This window comes from Calonectris borealis, chromosome 5, assembly GCF_964195595.1.
Source record: "Calonectris borealis chromosome 5, bCalBor7.hap1.2, whole genome shotgun sequence".
Lineage (NCBI taxonomy): Eukaryota > Metazoa > Chordata > Aves > Procellariiformes > Procellariidae > Calonectris > Calonectris borealis.
The window spans coordinates 6,627,394-6,645,786 of NC_134316.1; the positions used below are offsets into that span (position 1 = coordinate 6,627,394).

Sequence of the window (18,393 nt, forward strand, 5' to 3'; positions counted from 1 at the left end):
CAACGCTGGCTAATGGCTGTGCTGCATGCTCTCCAGAGCTGCAAAAGCTGCAGCTCGGATGCTTGGTGAGATCAGTCCTGATGCTGGCAGGGCGTTATTATAATAATATGATTATAATTACCCTCTAGATCTGCTTGCAAAGCATTACACAGGCACAAGGTGGTAACTAACCACTGGAAGAATAAAATGGTTCCAAATCCTGCAGGAGGAGTAACCTGCAATGGGATCCAGGCTTGGGTGACCCCATCCCCAGCTGCACTGTGCTACTCTGCCGCTGCAAGCCATGAGCTTGCCAGGATCAGCGAGGCGAGTGCCAGTGACTTCACTGGGGCTGGATGTGGGAGGACGAGGTGTTATCCATACCATGGCCAGCCCTCTTGCTGTTCCCAATTTGCAAAGGAGCAATGGGTTGCTAATGCCGTGCTGCTGGCAGCAAACTGCCTGAGTCTTGGAGCGTCTACATTCACCCCAGCTGAAGTGTTTGGGGAACAGCTCTGCTTTTCTAGGTATTTTCTCCTAGGAAATCACCACTGTGGGAAGCAGGAGGAAAAGTGACATGGAGAGACGAACTGTAAATCCCTCTCGGTGGCATAAAATGGGTGAGTCACTGGGGAAATCAAAGTGAAAGTAGCAGAAACCCTAGGCCACAACACCGGGGCCTGCATTAGTCTGGCTGGAGAGTGATGGATGATCCGCTCAGCCAAGAAGACCCCAGGCGGCTGTGACCGAAGCCAGAGGAAATTTAGCAAGGGGGACTCAAAGGCGAAGGGGATACTGGCACAGCACGATGTGCGCTGGGGGTCAGGTCTCGCACTGGATTCACTTGCAGAGACCCCCTCCTCCTCAGGCAGCTGTGCCAGAAGGAAGGCAGGTGGTGACACCCTCCAGCATTTCTGTCCTGGGGAGGGAGCAGTCCTGCCCCGCTCCTGTCCCCAGCACTGTGGGCATCGCCGCTCTGTGCTCAGCTCCACACGCCTCAGGGGAGGAGGCTGAGCCTTAAACCCCGGCTCTTCTAGTGCAATCTGTAACAGCCACAACTGAAGAACAATCCGTGTGTTTTCTGCGGGGATCGTTGTACTCATCTTGCCACCCCAACCGGAAGGGTCGTGCTGGTACTTGCTGCTCAGGCAGCAATCAAGCCCTGAAGCCTTGCTCGGACTGTTTGTACCGGGTGAAACAGCTCATCGACGTGCCCACAGGCTTATGGGGTGATCATGAAAGATGAGCTGGATCCATCTATGATACAACAGAGGAAGTAAATTCACTCCGAGAGGAGCCATTTGTTATTTGTGCTATTTTCTCGCTGGCACTGAGCTCCTCCAGGTTCAGCTGGTTTCAAAAAGGCAAGCCCTGGAAGGAGCCCACAGAACAGATTGGGGAGCAATTTCCAAATACTTGAGCTCCTTAATTTTATGCATCCATTATCCTTGCTTTTATAAACTATTTTCAACCTTAGCTCTTCCATAAACAGTCAGCTCAGAAACTAATAAACAAGGGAGCATCTAAAGAGATTCATAAACTGAAAAAAAGTTTTTTTAAAGCTTTGCTCTGAAAAGAGGATTGTACCTTTTCTCAGAGGGGTTTTTATTGTTGTGTGCACTGAAGAGTTAAAAGCATTTGCAAACCTCAGTGCTTCACATGTTGTGGGTGCTTTCCCTTCAGACACAGCGACACCCACTCCTCCTTGACCCCACCGTAAGGACAAGCAGAAAGGTGCAGTGGGGGTGACTTTGGGGAGGTCACTTAGGAAGACAACACTCCTCAGCTCCCAGGGTGGAGATTGGGAGTGGAAATATTCAGCGCTGCCCTTCTGCATCTGGAGGAACATCTCTGCTTCTCCCTGGGGCCGGAGCAAGTCTGGCTGAAGGCAGCAGGAACCTCTCCACCTGCTTTTGCCAGCAGTACTGATGAGCAGGCTTAAACACTTAGCTTTATGCTCGGGGGCTTGACCAGAGGGCTTCACTGAAGTATGCACACTCAGAGCAGGTGGAAATCATCCCCAGGTTGGGGCTGCACATGGGCACTGGGCTGGCTCCTGGGCGAGGCTGACAGCTAGCACCAGGCTAGCCCACCCCACCCCACCCCGCCATGGTGGAGGACAGCAGGGGAGATGCTGGTGCTGCAGCTGGTGAGGGATGAAACCCCCTGGATGAGTCCTACAAATTAAAACACCTCAGGGTCATAGATGTGGACAAAGGCAGCAAGATAAATTTCTCTTAAATCTCTCACCCAGCAGTTCCCTCACAACCACGTAAATGTAATTTGCTTACCCGATCTAGCAACATACTCGGAACTAATCTCAGCGTCAGGGAAAAAAAATGCTGTGAGTAACCAGGTCACTTACTTCTCCAGTGAAATCTAATGTGCTGCAGCACTTGTGCTCCTCCCTGACCTGCGCCTGCGGCTGCTGTGCTCAGTCTGGTGCATTTTACAGAACATTTGGTAATATACAATCCCTGAGGTCACGTCAAGTTTTGAATAAAGCATCTGAATTCTGGATTCTTTCCAGAAAATGTAACTCAAACGGTAATTGCCCCCTGCTATTAAATTGGAAAGATTTGTTGTAGAAACTAGGTCTTGCCTGAGTGCTTCGCACTCTGGTATCACAGTAAAAAGGGTCCCAGGCAGAGGTTGGGAGCTGGGTGAAGCGCACGGCTGGGGCTCCCTCACCTTTCCGTCAGCCCAGGGGGTGCTCTGTGCAGAGCTTGGCAAAGTAAATCCGTGTGAGCATTCACAAGTGCAAATTCAAGCAGATGGAAAAGCTCCCGGTACCGGTAACCTGCAGTGCCCAAAGCCCGGGGAAAGTCGCGGGCACCGTCCCAGCCCAGCTTTGCTTACACCAGCGTTCTGGAAAGCCCAAGGGGTGGGCTAGGCTATAGGAGCAGAGCTATGTTTGGTCGTCCCGTGTCCTCCAGACTTGCTATTGTGGTGCCCAGGATAATCCTGGTTTAAGGCAGCTCTGCTTGCCATTGCCCAAATACACAGTGCGTGTGTCCTAGCCCTCCTGCAGAGCCACGGCTGAGCTGAGAGTACGGGCACTTCAGCAAATGCTGGAATATGGGCCGGTAAAGAAAGTAATGGGAAAATGACAATTCAATGACTTATCTTCACAGAGCTGTCCTGGGAACTGGGAAACTCCACCTTAACGTCGAGTTCATGCAACGTGAGCACAGAGTGCAAGGAAAGCTGGGTTTTAGCAAGGGGAGCCTGCATGAAACAGGCTCCCAACACAGACCCTAGCGTCGGGACAAGTCCTGGGGGGGACTGTAGTGGAGTGGGGCACTCTATGATTTCAAAAGCCATGGAGGTAAGTTCAGATGACCCATGAAAGTACTTTGCATTAGTTTATCTTACACATACGTGCATTTATGTTGCCTGCATGCGCACACACAGAGTGCACCAACCTGAAGCTCAGGCAGTGCCGAAAGTCGCAGCGAAGCCACACGTTGTGACCTTTGGCTATTTGACTCAACTTATGATGGATAGAATTAGAATTATCCCTCCTCAACTATATTGGGGGAAACTGAAATATAAAATTTAGCATTTTGACTGTTCCACAGCCAGAGAACACTGAACTTTTCAGACCACAGTAGAGGTCTGGCAGAGGAAAGCAAGAGGCAGGATTGATTTTATACTCAAGACAGCTCTAAAACGGTGAAGTCTGGAAAGTGTCAGCAGGTGGTGGTGCTGCCTTTCCTGAGGCTCTGCTGGGGCCCAGCAGCACAGGCTCCCGGCTTTCTCCCTTGCTCACCTGCACACACTCATCAAGCCTGGTTTAAGGCTAAAAATAATATAAAATGCTCAGAGGTTTCAGGTCAGAGCACCTCTGATTAAAACGGAGAACTCTCCTTTCCACATGCATATATTGCAGGACCCTGAACAATGCCGGGGAGAGCTCACAGGAGAGATGTCTGCAGGACTTGCTGCAGGAGAGGGGATGGGGATGGGGATGGTGCTGGCTGACAGCCTCCCTCCTGCACCCGTCAGCCTTCGTGTCAGCTTGGCCTCTCCCGTCCCCCCCAGAAGCACAGCTCGAAGGGCCTGTTCACCCCACAGCACAGGCTGGTACAGAAATACCCAGGTGCTTTTATGGGGTTTTCTTGCTATGCTGGTCTCTGCATTGAGGATGACCCTGTTCCTGGGGTGCTCCAGCAGTGCCAGCCCTGCACAAGGACCGCAGATCTGGTGATCAGGCTGTGTGAGATGGTGATGTTGGCAAAGTGCAATTTTACCCCAGAACATCTGCTTGAGGTGTGACGTAGGCACTGGCATCGGGGACAGAGCCAGCTCCAGCCACAACACAGGTGGGAGCAGGACTGGCAATGTCCCCGCTTTGCTTACCCTTTCCCAAGGGTCTCCAGGAGGGACGTCAAAGCCTGACAGATCCATCTGTCCCGTTGTACCCTCCCTTGGGAGTAAATAAATATTTTCGGACATGGAGTCCAGCAAGCTCCTGCTGACCTGGCACCCTGCGGCCCCTTGCCAGCGGCACCAAAGCGGCAGTGCTGCCAGCGGGGCTGGGAGCCAGGTGTCTCCGTGTCGAGCCGTGTCTTCCCTACTTGCTGAGCTGAGTTTTGCGTGCAATGCCGTGTCTGCATCAGGTCACCGCCCCAACCTCTTGACTCATCTTTTCCAAGCCGGGACGTGATGCCAAGGATAACAGGTTGAGTGCGGGAGATGACACCTGACACTCCTCGCTCCGGCAGGACTCCCAGTCGCCCCAGCCTTCGGCAACAGGGAAAGCTGCCAGGCTGGAGCGGAGCACAGCCAAGGCTGGCTCAGCAGGTTTGGTGCCACCAACCCAGGTGGCCCCATGGGGCAATTCCTCTGGGAGCGCCATGCCCAGCAGCTCCCCTGGCACTGGCAGGTCTGGGCAGGTTTGGCCCATCCAGCACACTCTCCTCATGGCTTTTACTGCAGGGAGCAGCCAGGATTTGGGGCAGAGAAGCTGTTTTTCAGGTAAAAACCCAGCCAGCCAGGCCATCGGTGGACATGAGCTGCTGGTGACATGGGTTCACACAGCACAGCCATGCCAGTCCAGCACAGCGCCCACCCCAGTCCCCTTTCCTCTGGGATGACAAACACTGTATCTCAAATTTATGTTCTCAAGCCATAGATGCTGCTATTTCAGCCCTGAAGAAGTGTTTGCAGGCTAGGAAGCTTGCAAGTTACTAGGCTTTTTTTCTCCTCAAGTATCTTCGTTGAATAAAAAGCTATACCCCATCCTTGCTCATGTCTCCCACTGCCACCCCGTCCCCATCCTGGGGACCGTCCTGTGTCCTGTTTCCTGATTGCCCAGGAAACCTGCAATCTGCCATCAACCAGAATTTCAGGTCCTCTTTGGCTGGCTTGTTCACATCCATTTATGGACGCACCCCAGAGCACCCCTGTGCTGGGGACACGGGGATTTATGAAGGGAAGAGCAGCTGAAGCCGTTCCCCTGTTGTCTGGGTCCTTTCATTGCACAGCTTTCGCATGGCATCAATTGCACAGCCCGGGGCTGCTTTCGCATGGCATCACTAGCCCGCCCGACCGCCGGGCACTGCCATGGTAGCCGTGCTCTTCACCACCGCCCCGCGCTCCCCACCAGCCCAAATCTGACCAACGCTGGGCCATAAATACGCTCCGTGGTAGGAAACACTGGCCATAGGATATAAATAGGAGAAAGCTGCCGTGTCTGCCAGCCCCGACGCTGGGTGTGATCGCACCAAAGGAAGCCCCAACAAGCCCAGGGATGTGTTAGACGCCCCATCTGTGCTGGCTCGGTGCCAGCTTACTGGTTATACTGGGGAAAGCCCTGATCGAGGGGGGAAGCGTATGGGTCTAAGCACGATGCAGGCATTCCCGTCGCTACAGAGAGCGGGGTCTGGGGATGCTGGGTGCTGCAAAGGTCACTCAGTGCAAAGAGCATTGGAAAAAGAAGAAAAATAACACAGAGCCCAGAGGGAAAGGTGTGTGGGAAAGGCAATGGTGAGCGTGAATAGGCCAAGAGGGGTTTGGGCTACTGCCAAGAAAACATCTCTGGTGTGTCTGGATAGGCTTGCTAGAGGCGCACTGGCCAGCCCAGCCAGCACCGGCTCGGCTCTGTCAGCCAGAGAAAGGGAGAGGATCCGATCCCGCGATGCAAAACCGGCTGCTGTCTCAACGCAGGCTCCTAGAAGAGCCGGTCACCAAGGGGGGAACAGGCATTAGCTACAACGCAGCGGGGAGAAATGAAGGGGGTCGCTAACAGGGAGGCATTTCAGAGCCCACAGGTGGGTGACCACGAGGATGCTGCGAGCCAGGAGGGTGGAAAGCCCCCCGACCGCCTCAGACCCAGCACGCAGGAAAGCGGTGAAGTGGGGTTATCGGTTATTGGCCAAACCCAGCAACGACTGCAAATACACCCACAAAAGAGCAACCCGTGGAGGGCTTTTTCTTCAACACCTGTCTCAATCCCCAAATATCCCTTTTTTCCACCCCAAAAAAATAACTCACGGCTCTGCCACGTACACTCACCGAAATCGTTTTTCTTTATTGCATATTGCCGTCTTAGAAAATGTACAGTCTCATAACATTACACAGCATTTCCCGCTAGCTAAGTCTACTGACATCCTTGCACCTAACAGACTACCTTGGTCACTACGAAGCTAATAAGGTCCAAGACATATACTTCAGTTTACAAATTATTATGGAACTATTTTTTTTTTAACTTTTTGGCATTATTAAAAAAAAAAAAATCATCTTTAAAATACACACCCAAGAGAAAAGAGTGGTTACTTACACCAGCACCAATCTAAAAGTAGTTTTCGACAATGGCACATGGAATTACCTGCACACAGCCTTTGTATTTACTTATAGAGATATATTTTTTCTTTTTTTTTTTTTTTTGGAAAGAAAACAAAGAAATGGCAAACTCAGCCCGATAATGAGGCTGTTGTAAAAAAATAAAAAAAAAACCAAAACAGGTCTGTGAAGGGCAAGAGGAAATCTGTCAGGAAAGGTCCTGATGTGGCACTGGGGTCGCGGAGGCAGGAGCCGGGGGTGGGTGCTGGCGGCCGAGCCCCGCACCCAGGGACCCCGGGAGGCGATCGCCGTCTCCGACTCCCATCGCCTGTCGAATTAAACACGTGTGACCAACCATTCCTTAAACCATCAGAGGCCAGACTTTTTTTTTTAACCTTTTTTTTTCTTCTTTTTTTTTATATTTTAAATTCCCCCCAAACTCCATTCCCTCAATTGTGTCAGCCCCATTTTTTCAGCCATAAATAAAAAATATAAATAGAGGCACTTTAGTTAAGGAATAGTATTATCATTACCTTTTGTCTTTATTTCCCCCTCCTTCTTAAAGCAAAGTGCTTAACTCCACCTTTGAACATAATCTGCAGGTTTTGCAGCTGCTTGGATACGAGGTGCTGGACTTTTTTTTGCGCTTACCTGCTTTATTTATTACTGCTTTAAATGCTACTCAGAAAGTCTTTTTTTTTCTTTTTCTGTTTTTTTTTTTTAATCTACAGTGCGTCAAAAGTTGCAACGAAGAAAAGAACAAAATGGTAAAACCACAGCTCTTGACAACTCTGGTTAGAGAGAGATTTCACAGCTTTCACTCAGCACGCGGACCCCGCGGCCTTCAGGTGCTGAGTACCATTTTTTTTTATACAAATTAGTTTAAACAGCACTTTTGCTATACAGTACATATAGTTAACTGACATCCCATACCCCACCAGTAATACCGATTATCTGACAAGAAAAAAAAACAACCTTATTTCAAATAGTGTTAATATCTAGTGCAACAGGGACAAACTCATCTCTCCACAGGAAAAAGAACAAACAAACAAAAAAAAAAGATCACAAAAGTATTGGTGGTACAAAAAGGTTTTGTTTTGTTTTCTTAAAAAACACACCACAAATAAATAAAAGTAAAAAGTAACAGTCCTCTATATACTCAGCATAATTTAAGAATAGAAATGTTAATATGTTAATGGTGGTTACTTTTTATTCTCCAATTCTTAATTTTCTAAACCTTTAAATTATTACTCCCTGAGAGCTTTGAATTATTTTTATTTTTTTTTTTGTCTTTTTTTGGACTGACATTTGACAGGTAGTTCTGCTTACAAATTTGCAATGACAATGAACAGCAAACCAGTCGAAAAAGGACCTGGCTAAGAGACGGGCGTTTCTTGGCATCGCTGCTTCTGTGTGTCCGATAAAGAAAAGAGAAAAGAAGGTGGGTGAAAGCCGGCGGGTTTTGCACCAGCCCCTTTGTGTATCAGAGACCTTCGGTTCTGACCCACCTTTACAGAGGATACAGTTTGTCCCATTGAACAGAAAGCAAGAATAAAAATTACAACACAAACGTTTATGCTCTTCGTCTCCTCCGAGAACCGACCTTTCCCACCGTCTTGGGCCAGAAAACGTTATAAAAGTATAAATACATCTGTGTGGCGTTAGAGCGATAAGCACTTTGGGGTAAACTTTTTCCTTTCGCAAGGCGGCGGTAAGAGGAAAAAGAGTGTTTCCCAAGGATGACGGGAAGAGCATCGCCGGGAGCGCCCGCGGCACCGAGCTCGGGAACCAGAAAGCACGGATCTGCGAGTTTTTTGGAATACTCACAACTACGAGAAAAAAAACAACCAACGGATTAAAGTTCAGTCAAGTTTTTTTCTTTTCTTCTTTAAACCACTCGGCTTGTGCGCAAGGTGTCCCCCGCAAACGGCCTGGGGGGGTCCGAGCAGGAGAGTGGCGGGGAGCGGCTTCCCATTTGGAAGCCTTTGGGGACCACGGGGACCACCGGCGTCTCTGGGTTGGGTCCTCTCTTGCTCCGCAGACGCGGCATTGTGCTTGTGCATGGGGAGAACTACTTTTCGGAGTGGGTTGGAGGGGAGGAGGCGGCGCTGGCACCCATCGGGGTGGGCTGCCCACGCGCCTCCATCCGTGCCCCCGACCCAACTATATACACAGTATATACACACACACACTCGCCCGCGGGGAGAAAGAGCGTGCCACTGTTTCGCTTTGAATCGCAAGGCAGTATAATGGGAATGAAAAAAAAACCCTAGCCACTTCAAAAAGACTAACCCGTGTTTTTTTCTTGGGTTTTGTTGTTGTTGTTGTTGTTTGTTTTTCAGAAGTTGAGCTTGGTGACAGGCCTCTCGCGGCCGCTGTCGGCCAGCTGGTTGGCGATGCGCTTGCGGTTGCGCTTCAGTTTGGAGAGGTCCTTGTCGAAGACTTCGCCCGAGCGCAGGGCCGAGACGAGGTCGTCGAACTCGCCGCCTTCCTCCCCGCTCTCCTTCGCCTTCCTCGCCTTGCGCTCCCGCTCCCGCTGCTCCTTCAGCTACGTGCCATGGCGGGGGGGAAAGGAGACGTCTCACTCTCATGCAGGTGGTTGTGGGGGTGCCCAACACACGCGTGGTGACCCCCAAACTCATGAAACAAGAGCTGTTTCCCACCCCAGTGCTTAGCACGCGAGAGCTGGTCAGGGTTATTGATACAACCCATGGGCCGAGGTCCACAACCCCATGGCTGCTGCTGGTGGGTCACAGCAGCCCACAGGCAGCACCAGCTCTGCTGCACGTTTTAGCTCCAAGATCTCACCAACCCAAGGTCATTAGTTAATTAAGCAACCAACAGTGAAAAGCCAGTGGGTCTAAGAGCGCAGAAGCTCCTTGCCCAGTCTTCAGTGCTCCCCGTGCCACCATGGCCACCATGGGGACAGCATGGCACGGTTGCCATTCCCTGGGTGCCCTGAGGGTGCTGCCGGACTCGCCAGTGCCTGCTCACCTGTGCCTCCATGCGTGCCCGGCGCTCCTCCTCCTCCTTCCTCCTCCTCATGTTCTCGTTCTCCTGCTTGGCCTCAGTCACGGCTTGAAGGAACTGGTCGAAGATGCCGAAGAACTCGTCGGGCTGCATTTTGTCCATGTCTTCTCCAAAGTGCTTCACAGCCTTGGAAAACTGAAGAGAGAAGACAGGAGTCCGTCAGTCTCGGAGATACTCACCGCACCAGCGAGACCCGCCATGGGAAGCCTTCGACCTGATGGAGCGGAGAGAAACACTTCCAGCGGCCACGGCAGAGAGCAGGGCTTTGCTTCATCGAGCCTTGAGTTAAACATGAAATAAATCATCTGATGTTTTACCTGGTGCCTTGTAAGAGCCAACCTGGATCGCTCCCGAGCCCCCTCTCCCCTTCTCGCCTCTGGCTCTGCCGAGCCTTCCCCCACCCCAGCTCAACTTTATTGACTAAGCAGCAGTAAAAACAAGGAAGCAAAATATTGTGGGACCGAAGACCGAAGACATAAAACTAATAGTAAACACGGCAGGGGAAGGGAAACTCGCACTTTTAAGTTTTTCTTTGAAGTATTTTTGGGGTATTATTTATCATTGCCACATGCTTTGCTATTGAAACCAAATGTGTTGGTGAAACTTCTAAAAGACATTTCTGCCTGCGCTCAGGCACAGCCTGGGTAGGGAAATAGGGAGTTTTCTGGCCTTTCGTGCTGTTTGCACACCATTAATGTAAGGGAGTCGAATGAGGCCATAGCAAAGGTCAGGACGGGACATCTACGATCTGCCAATGCGTCCCGGTCCCCAAGGAGCCCGTGAGCTGTCTTTTGGGGCTGACATCCTTTGTTCTCACTCCCAGCTTGAGGGAGACTCTTTGTGCATAGAAAGTTTGTTAAAATTGTGATGGCGCGTTCTGGAGATAAGCACGCTTAAAGGAAAAGAAAACCAAAATCAAAGCACAAACAGATTTATTAGTTGCTTTGATTTTGCTGGGTCGAGAGGAACATTTTTAAAGCCTGCCTATATGATTTAGTTTTATTTGCAGGGGTGCCCCAGGCTCTTCCGAAGACATTTAGGGCATTTTTATTTCTTTGTATACTTAAGAGACTTAGCACTTCAAGATGCAGGGAGGAATCAGAGAGGTGCCACTATATAAGTCAAAATAATTGAGGTTATTCCTGTTGATTTTCATCAAGATATTAAATTCTCTGCCATGTTACAGGAGATTCGGGGGGTGGGGAGGCTGAAAATATTATCCTCGCAGTATATAAAGTTTATAAAACAATGATGTTTCTGCTTTCCTAAGAGAAAGCAGTAACACAATTTGAATCTGGACGTGTGTTTAAAAAGCGAAGAGCTGGTGCACTTCGCACAGCCCATCCTACCCAATAACCAGGGGAACAGCTGCACATTGCTTCAGAGTGGACTTCGATGGGCGATGGGGACCACGACCAGACCTTGTCCTCCAGATTCAGCCAAGTCAGCAGAAGACGACACAGTTTGCAGAGCATTTGTCACCATCTCCACAGTCCTAACTCACTCCAGGTAAGATCTATCAGGTTACCGTCAACAGTTTAAAAGGGTGGCCTGGGTTAGCCAAGGCCTCAGGAAGGCAGTGGTCAATCATAATGCCCAAGCATGGGTGGATGGACTGAAGGACAGTGCCAACTGGACATTGGTACAACCAGGGAGAAGGAGGTGGTGACACTTGGTAACTTCTGTCTTTGGAGAGGTAGCTCATGCAGTGGGACAAAGATGGGACCTCTAAAACGGCCTGAGCTGGACTATCTCCCTGCCACTTCAATCAAGATGAAAGCTGGGCCAGGGAGGAGACACTGGAGGACTGTTCCTGGAAGAAATGGAGACCAGCTGTGTGCCCCTTTGCTGAAAGCAGGGAAGAAAAACGTGCTTGGGAATCACAGATGTCAACCAACAGCCACCCCTTTGCTGTCATTTAAACCAGCCTGGTAGGGAGAAAAGGACAACACAGCAAGAGGTCATTGCACGTGGCTGCAAAGCACTCACCAAGGCATTAGTCTGGGGAAGGTGAACTTCTTAAGTAGCTTCTCTAACCAGGTCTGAAGTTGGCTTCAATTCATGTCACTGAGCTCCTCTCCCTCTTCTCTGGAGAGAAGGGCTGGGCAGGTCTCAGACCAAAGTTATGCATCAGATGTTATTTTGCCCTATAGAAGTGGGGTCACTCGGGCAGCCTAGGTTGCCTCTGATATCAACCTCTGGGTGACCTCATGTCCAGCCTGAAGACCCGGTTGCATTATTTCCTCCTTTTCCATCAACACCAAATAGAACAGCCTGTTTTCTTGCCATCTTCAGCCTTTATTGGCCAAGGTGCCCCAGCTGCCACACTCCTAACTCTAAAGCCACCAAAACTGGGATATTTCCATTTTAAGACATGCAAAGCAAAGCAAGCCCTCTAGGCTTAAGTGAAAGCTCTTCACCAAAACTCAGATCTTCACAAATGACCTATCATCTCCTCCCCTGATGGACACAACTCTCCCATGGCTAGCCTCTGCCTTGCACTTCCAAAAGATAGACAGGTATCTCACAGCCTTCTACAGCACATCTTGTGTCCCAGAAGCGGTCTGTTGGCCTGACCTGCGATCCCCTGGCATGCTGGGTTGTGGAGCAGGAAAAAGACCCTGGGGACAGACAGGGATGTGCCCACCCACCCACTCCAAACAAACCATGAGCAGCCCAGCACCTTTCTCATGTCAGGGTCTCAGCAGGACACTCACATGATTTCATGGGGGAGGTATCTGAGATCATAAAATCATAGAATCATAGAATAGTTTGGGTTGGAAAGGACCTTTAAAGGTCATCTAGTCCAACGCCCCTGGAATGAGCAGGGACATCTTAGGATAGAATAGAATAGTTTGGGTGGGAAGGGACCTTTAAAGGTCATCTACTCCAACCCCCCTGCTGTGGGCAGGGACATCCTCAACTAGATCAGGTTGCTCAGAGCCCCGTCCAACCTGACCTTGAATGTTTCCAGGGATGGGGCACCTACCACCTCTCTGGGCAACCTGTAAAGATGTTAACACACAGCAGATGCTCTGGGAAGGCCAGGACCATCCTTCCCTGTTGGCTGGAGGAAAGGCTGAAACACTACCCAGATCTCAAGGATGCTAGTGACCTTACCAGCTCTTTTGCCTCCATCAGAAGATCTTCGACATCCGAGAAGCTGAAGCTGGCTAATGTGATGAACTGGCTGACGACAGACACAAACTTGTCACCTGTTTGCTGAACCTGAGACTTCTGGAAGTCCAGCTCCTTTGGGGAAAAAAAATGTAAATCTGGTCAGGCCCTGGCTGATGAGGGACACACATACCATCGGCCTCCGGTAGTGCCGTTGGGTGTGTGCCTGCATCAGTGCCACGAGTACCGGCTGCACCGCCACTGCTGCTCCCTCCTGCCATGCGTGAGACCATGGATTACCCTATTTTACAATATCATGCCTGCAGTACGCTTTTAAGGCCAAATCCTGCTGGAGAGATCGTGGAAGCAGCATAATTTAGCAAGACAGCGAGTCCTTTGGGATACCTCCACCATTTCATCACCACTCCAGCTGGGCTGCAGAAGCGCTCCGCAGCCTGAGCCCCGGCCCTCTGCGGTTTTACAGCCAAAGAGAGATCCCTCGGCACATCACAGGTCCTCCACGGGCATCATCATTAAACTTACTCAGCCTCCCTTGGCGTATTAGATACAAACGATGCACGTGCCTAAACACATACGGTAACTTCGGTGCCAAAACAGCCCTAAGAGGACAGGCGCACGTGCAGGGCAGGAAGGAAAGACAAACGGATCTCCAGGATGTGAGATAAAAGCAGCTTCACTGGGAGCTCCCTCGCCTGCCTCCCTAAGGAGGATGCGACGGTGCTCAGAGCCAGGCTGGACTATATTTGATTTAAATAATACTTACAGTCTCCACCGCTCTCAGGCCGCTCCTCAGAGTGTTTATTTCTTTCTCCAGCTCGGTCATGCTGTTGGAAAAGGCAGGATGTTAATTTTCAGCCTTCCCCAGCAAATTCTACAGCTCTCCAACCAACTCGACTGTGTTTTTCCACTGAAAAGACCCCAGCACTGCACACATTGCCTCTTGTTTGCAGCCAGCATGTTTCAAGCAGCAAATTAGGCTGACAGCCTCTAAGCTAGGACAGCCACCCATCTCAAAGTGGCTGCAGTTGCTTGTTTTAAAGCAAAGCACTTTTCTGTATTTTTAATCAAGGGGACTGTGCAGGCTTAGCAAGCTCAGCAGCCTCCAGACCTCTCCAAGCAAAAGGAGAGCTCAGGAGAGGGTTTTGTTGGGCACAGATTTCCCTTCTCTCTCGAGGGCCAGCAGAAGATAGGCTTGTTGACCCATTGCACAGCGGTCAATTTTTCAGGGAACCATGGCTAGGTGAATGCCACGCAAAGCATCCTTCCGAGCAGCAAGGCTTTCATAAAGGGAGACAACCCAAATATAGAGAAATAAAAATAAATCATCACGTCTGGCGCTGACTGTGTTTACACAAGGCTCAAGCCCCTGATGAGCATCAAGTTCAAAGGCTTACGGGTTTCTACCACTACATCTGAGTGGAAGCTTTCTCACACAGGCTTGATGACCACAGGCTTGACGCCTTTCCAGGGGTGTCTGTCCTAGGGCTGGGGTCCCTGGAAACACTGACGTCAGGTCATGGGGCAAGCGTTCCTGGCAGGTTTAGTCTGGGAAAATGTAGTTTTGGGAGCCCTGTGCTCCAGCAGTTCATTACTAGCGGTGGGATTGACAGAGGCGGCAATTTTGCTTCACAGCTGCAGGGCTGGGGGGAATTTAGGGTTTTCCAGAGCTTTAGAAACTTTTTGGTTTCACTCTAGGTTGGACCAAACCCAAATATTACATATGGTGTCCAGTTTAGAGCAAAATGATAAAGTTTGGGGGGGGGGAAGCCTCTATGCAGACGTTTTCTTTCCCATACGTGTATCTGTACAACAGCTGCAGATACACGAGCCTGAGAAAGCAGGAGCCTGCACCGGCGAGGGAGCGTGCCCTGCTCAACCATGTCCTCAGCCGATGCCTACGAGTGCAGCACCCACACGCTCCTCCTCGCACGCCAAGATTTGTCCTGTCACTTTGTTTAATCCCTATGGCTGACAATTATTTTACATTTTAAACGCGAGGATGCTTGCTTTGCACATTAAGACCTTCTGCGGGGAAGCCACTATTGCTACAAGAGCACTTTGAAACTTGAAAGACCCTCGAGCCGCCGTAAACTCCGTGCGTATTTGCCATCCCCTCTCTAAAAAGGTGCAGTTTCAGGTCCTTTTCATGTCCACGGCTAACACAAACGTGTGCTGATGGCAGAAACGTGTGATCTTTGCTGCTCAGGTCCCCGAAGCAGCAAAGCCCGTAAGCTCCCGCTGAACTTTAAAACCGAAACAGAGCCTCATTGATTTCAGAAGGACTTCAACACATACTTGAGGGCTTTGCAGCGGATTCCTCCTGCACTTAAAAATTCAGCGTGTGTTTAAGGGCTTTGCTGAACAGGGGCCTCCGCCAGCAAAGAGACAGTGGCAGCCTGCTCCAAACAGGTCACTGGGAGGAGGGCAGGGTTTAAAAGCTTGTTGCAAACACCAGGAGCTCCATGTTGGTGGTGAAACAAGGGCCAGGCAGGACCCGGAGGCAGGTGAGCCCCTTGCACCGCTGCCTGGTCCTGCCTGGCTGCAGGCAAAGCCTCCCCGCCACACGCAGATAAACAGCTGCCCTTTATCTGCAGCCACACCGCAACCACTTCCTCCCGGATTACTTAACGTACCATTAGAAATTAATTAAATGCTTCTGCGGTGAGATAAGAACAGGAAACGGCTGCTCCAAGCAGCTCCCCTCCCTCGCGGTCGGAGGCTCGCAGCCCTTGGCTGCAAGGGCTGAGATTTAAAGCTACCAGGTGATGTTTGCTCCTGCCTCCCGGGCTGCTCTTGGGCCAGCGTGGCCACGGCACAGGACCCAGCTCGGTGGCCAGGATCTGGCCAGGAGTGCGAGCACAGGAGGGCAATACAGAAAGGCAGGTTGAAGCGAGGGGAGAGGTGCTCCTGGCGCTCCCTAAGCACCACTTAAATCCCTGCTTACTTGACTTTGGCTGCCTGCGGGATGTCTCGCAGCTCCTCGTGCAGGCGGAGGACTTTGGGATATTTCTTTTCAACGATAGTGATGAGATAGTGCAGAAGGGTGATGTTCCTAGGAGAGAGGAGCGTCGAGGTCAGTGTGGCAGCACTATGGAGAGCCGAGAGCTCAGTTGAAAACCCTGGTTAAATCCCAACCCTTGTAATGAACTATTTTGGGATTTCTGCAAGGATGCTGCTCGCTGCCTGACATGGGACGGGTCTGTCCCATGCACAGGCACGGTGCAGAGCAGCCTGGTCCCTGCAAGCAAGGGCCCTCCACAGGAGGGACCCAGAGGAGGTGACTTGAGCATCACTGCTCCCGTTGTCTTTACTGATGGATAAGACCAGGCAGGTTTGAGACCTGATCCAGCTCCTCTCACTTTGTGCATGGAGCTTGGTAGGGGAGAGCAAACCAGGCAATGGCTGCAGCAGCTTGGGGGGGCTGCAGAGGGTGTTCCTGTGGAGAGGAACCCCTGGGACCCCTCCTCCAGCCATTGTGCCACAGCATGATGGTTCTTGGCTTCTCAAAGGGGGAAAAAAGCATTTGGAGGATGATCCTCCCAATCAGCCTTGGCTGCCGTTTAGCCAGCCCAGGGAGGAAAGTCCCCATCAATCCCCATGCTGATCTGCAGCTCAGCTTCCCTTGAAGTCTGTCCTGCTCAGAAAATGGACGCTTGCATCATTGGATGCACCAGATGGGGCAGCAGGAGGGAGGGGACCGCTCCCCTACCCACATCCCAGAGGCAACGCTAATGATCCCTCCATTCCCCCAACATCCCTGGGGCCCATGGATGCTACCGAGGATGAGGGCAGGGGCTGCTCACTTGTCAATGCTGGACTTGGTGTCCGCGATCTTGTTGAGGCTGGAGATCTTAAACCCGAAGGCATTGCCTCTCTGGCCCTTGTTCATGTAGTTCCCGAAGGCCAGGACCACCTCCAGCAGCTGCTGGAGGCTGCTGCTCTGCAGCACCGCCCTGGAGCCGGCACGGATGGCTGAAAGCAGAGAGGTGCGGGACGTTACCCCCTGCCATGACAGCACACCGGACCCCTTTCCTTGCAGCAACCCCTTCAGTGCGCCCATGGCCAAAGAGTGGCCACCAGCTCCCTCCCTTCCTCTGCATCACTGCAACCTCCACAGAGGGATCCTCTTCCTAAACACTCCCTGTGCCGGCACAGAGCCCCTTAGCGACCTCAGCAGGTCCGGTCACTTGCCTTCCACCTTGGGTTTGACTTCTGCAACTCTCTCTGCAAACTTCTTCTTGAAATAGAGGGACTGCAGCCTTTGCTGATAATGGTTTATCCTGGAAAAGAGAGAGGTGCAGGTTGAGCTTTGCTTGCTCCAGGCAGAGCTCAGTCGCTCTGCTGCTCGCAGCTGTGCTTACAAAGCATGCTTGAGCCACGGTGATTAAAAAATAATGACCGCATTTCTCCCTGAAACTACGCTGGGATGGGAAAAAATGACAACTGAAGCTACAGCTGTCCTGGGGTGGATCCAGGGGGGCTCTTAGGCACATGCTTAAGCCTATCCTTAACTCAGCAGGTTCAACAAGTGCATTTTTACACCCTAATGCTATGAACAAACAGTTCATTTACGACCACTCCTTAGCAAAGGTGCTGATGAGGTCTGGGCTCCCAATGGCTTTGTGATGAGCTGTGGCTGGACACAGGCACACCAACTACCAGCACTAACAAAACTGGACCTTCAGATCCTCAAAATGATGGCCTGGGCTGGAAAGCCACCAACACAGCCCAATCCAGCCTTTTCCTGGGCAAGTTAGGGACGGCTCTGCTCACGTCAGTTGTATTTAGACTAAACAAGATCTCACTTGTACGCAAATGGCAGTCTGATTTGAGTCATTTGGACCAAGGACCCATGGGAGACGTGCTCACAGACAAGGCCATGGGCTAGCTGTCGTTGTACTAATCGGAGGTGACAAAGACACCACAGTCAGTAACAGACCACAGGGCAAATTAAAAAGTCGTGCCGGAAAGCAAGGAAAATATTTGCATTGGCACATTGTGCTTTCCAAAAGATGAAGGCACAGGAGCAACACTGGGGCAAGAGACTGTGAAGAAGAAAAGTGACCTGGGAAAGCTAATTCTGAGCATCTTCCAGCCCTGAGGGCTCAGGTCTGAACTTCACAGCTCCATCCTGCCTGTCTTTGACACTCAGCAACTCCACGGTGCATCGCCCTGGTGTTCATTGGCGCATTTCTCAGGGAGGACAGGAGCGTTTCTGTTTTTGATCTCCCAGTACGATCTCAGATTGTAAAACTCACTGACTTTGCAAACAAGTGACTTGCTTGAAGTTCAGCTAAGAAATTCAAAGAGCTCAATACTCAGCTGGATTAAAATAAGGAGCTCTTGGATTTTAAACCAGCACCTCTAGAGGATGTGCATGCAAAAGATAAGGTTATTCATCCCTGAAGACTTCTAAGCCTTAAATGATTGTAGCAGGAGCAGGAAGAAATGACATTTCCT

The 18,393-nt window shown here is 50.9% G+C and overlaps 1 protein-coding gene across 3 annotated transcripts in view; it reads right to left on the reverse strand.

Moving 5' to 3' along the window:
• Window positions 1-8,063: 8,063 nt before the first annotated feature.
• DAAM1 (dishevelled associated activator of morphogenesis 1) overlaps window positions 8,064-18,393 on the reverse strand; it is a 99,733-nt gene continuing 89,403 nt past the window's right edge. For all 3 annotated transcript variants that reach the window (XM_075150850.1, XM_075150851.1, XM_075150852.1), the window contains 7 exons: window positions 17,125-17,213; window positions 16,737-16,905; window positions 15,878-15,985; window positions 13,697-13,757; window positions 12,916-13,047; window positions 9,760-9,930; window positions 8,064-9,313 (listed from right to left, as the gene is read on the reverse strand). In XM_075150850.1, coding sequence (XP_075006951.1) covers window positions 9,104-9,313; window positions 9,760-9,930; window positions 12,916-13,047; window positions 13,697-13,757; window positions 15,878-15,985; window positions 16,737-16,905; window positions 17,125-17,213 — 940 coding nt within the window. In that variant the 3' untranslated portion in view covers window positions 8,064-9,103. The remainder of the gene's footprint in view (window positions 9,314-9,759; window positions 9,931-12,915; window positions 13,048-13,696; window positions 13,758-15,877; window positions 15,986-16,736; window positions 16,906-17,124; window positions 17,214-18,393) is intronic.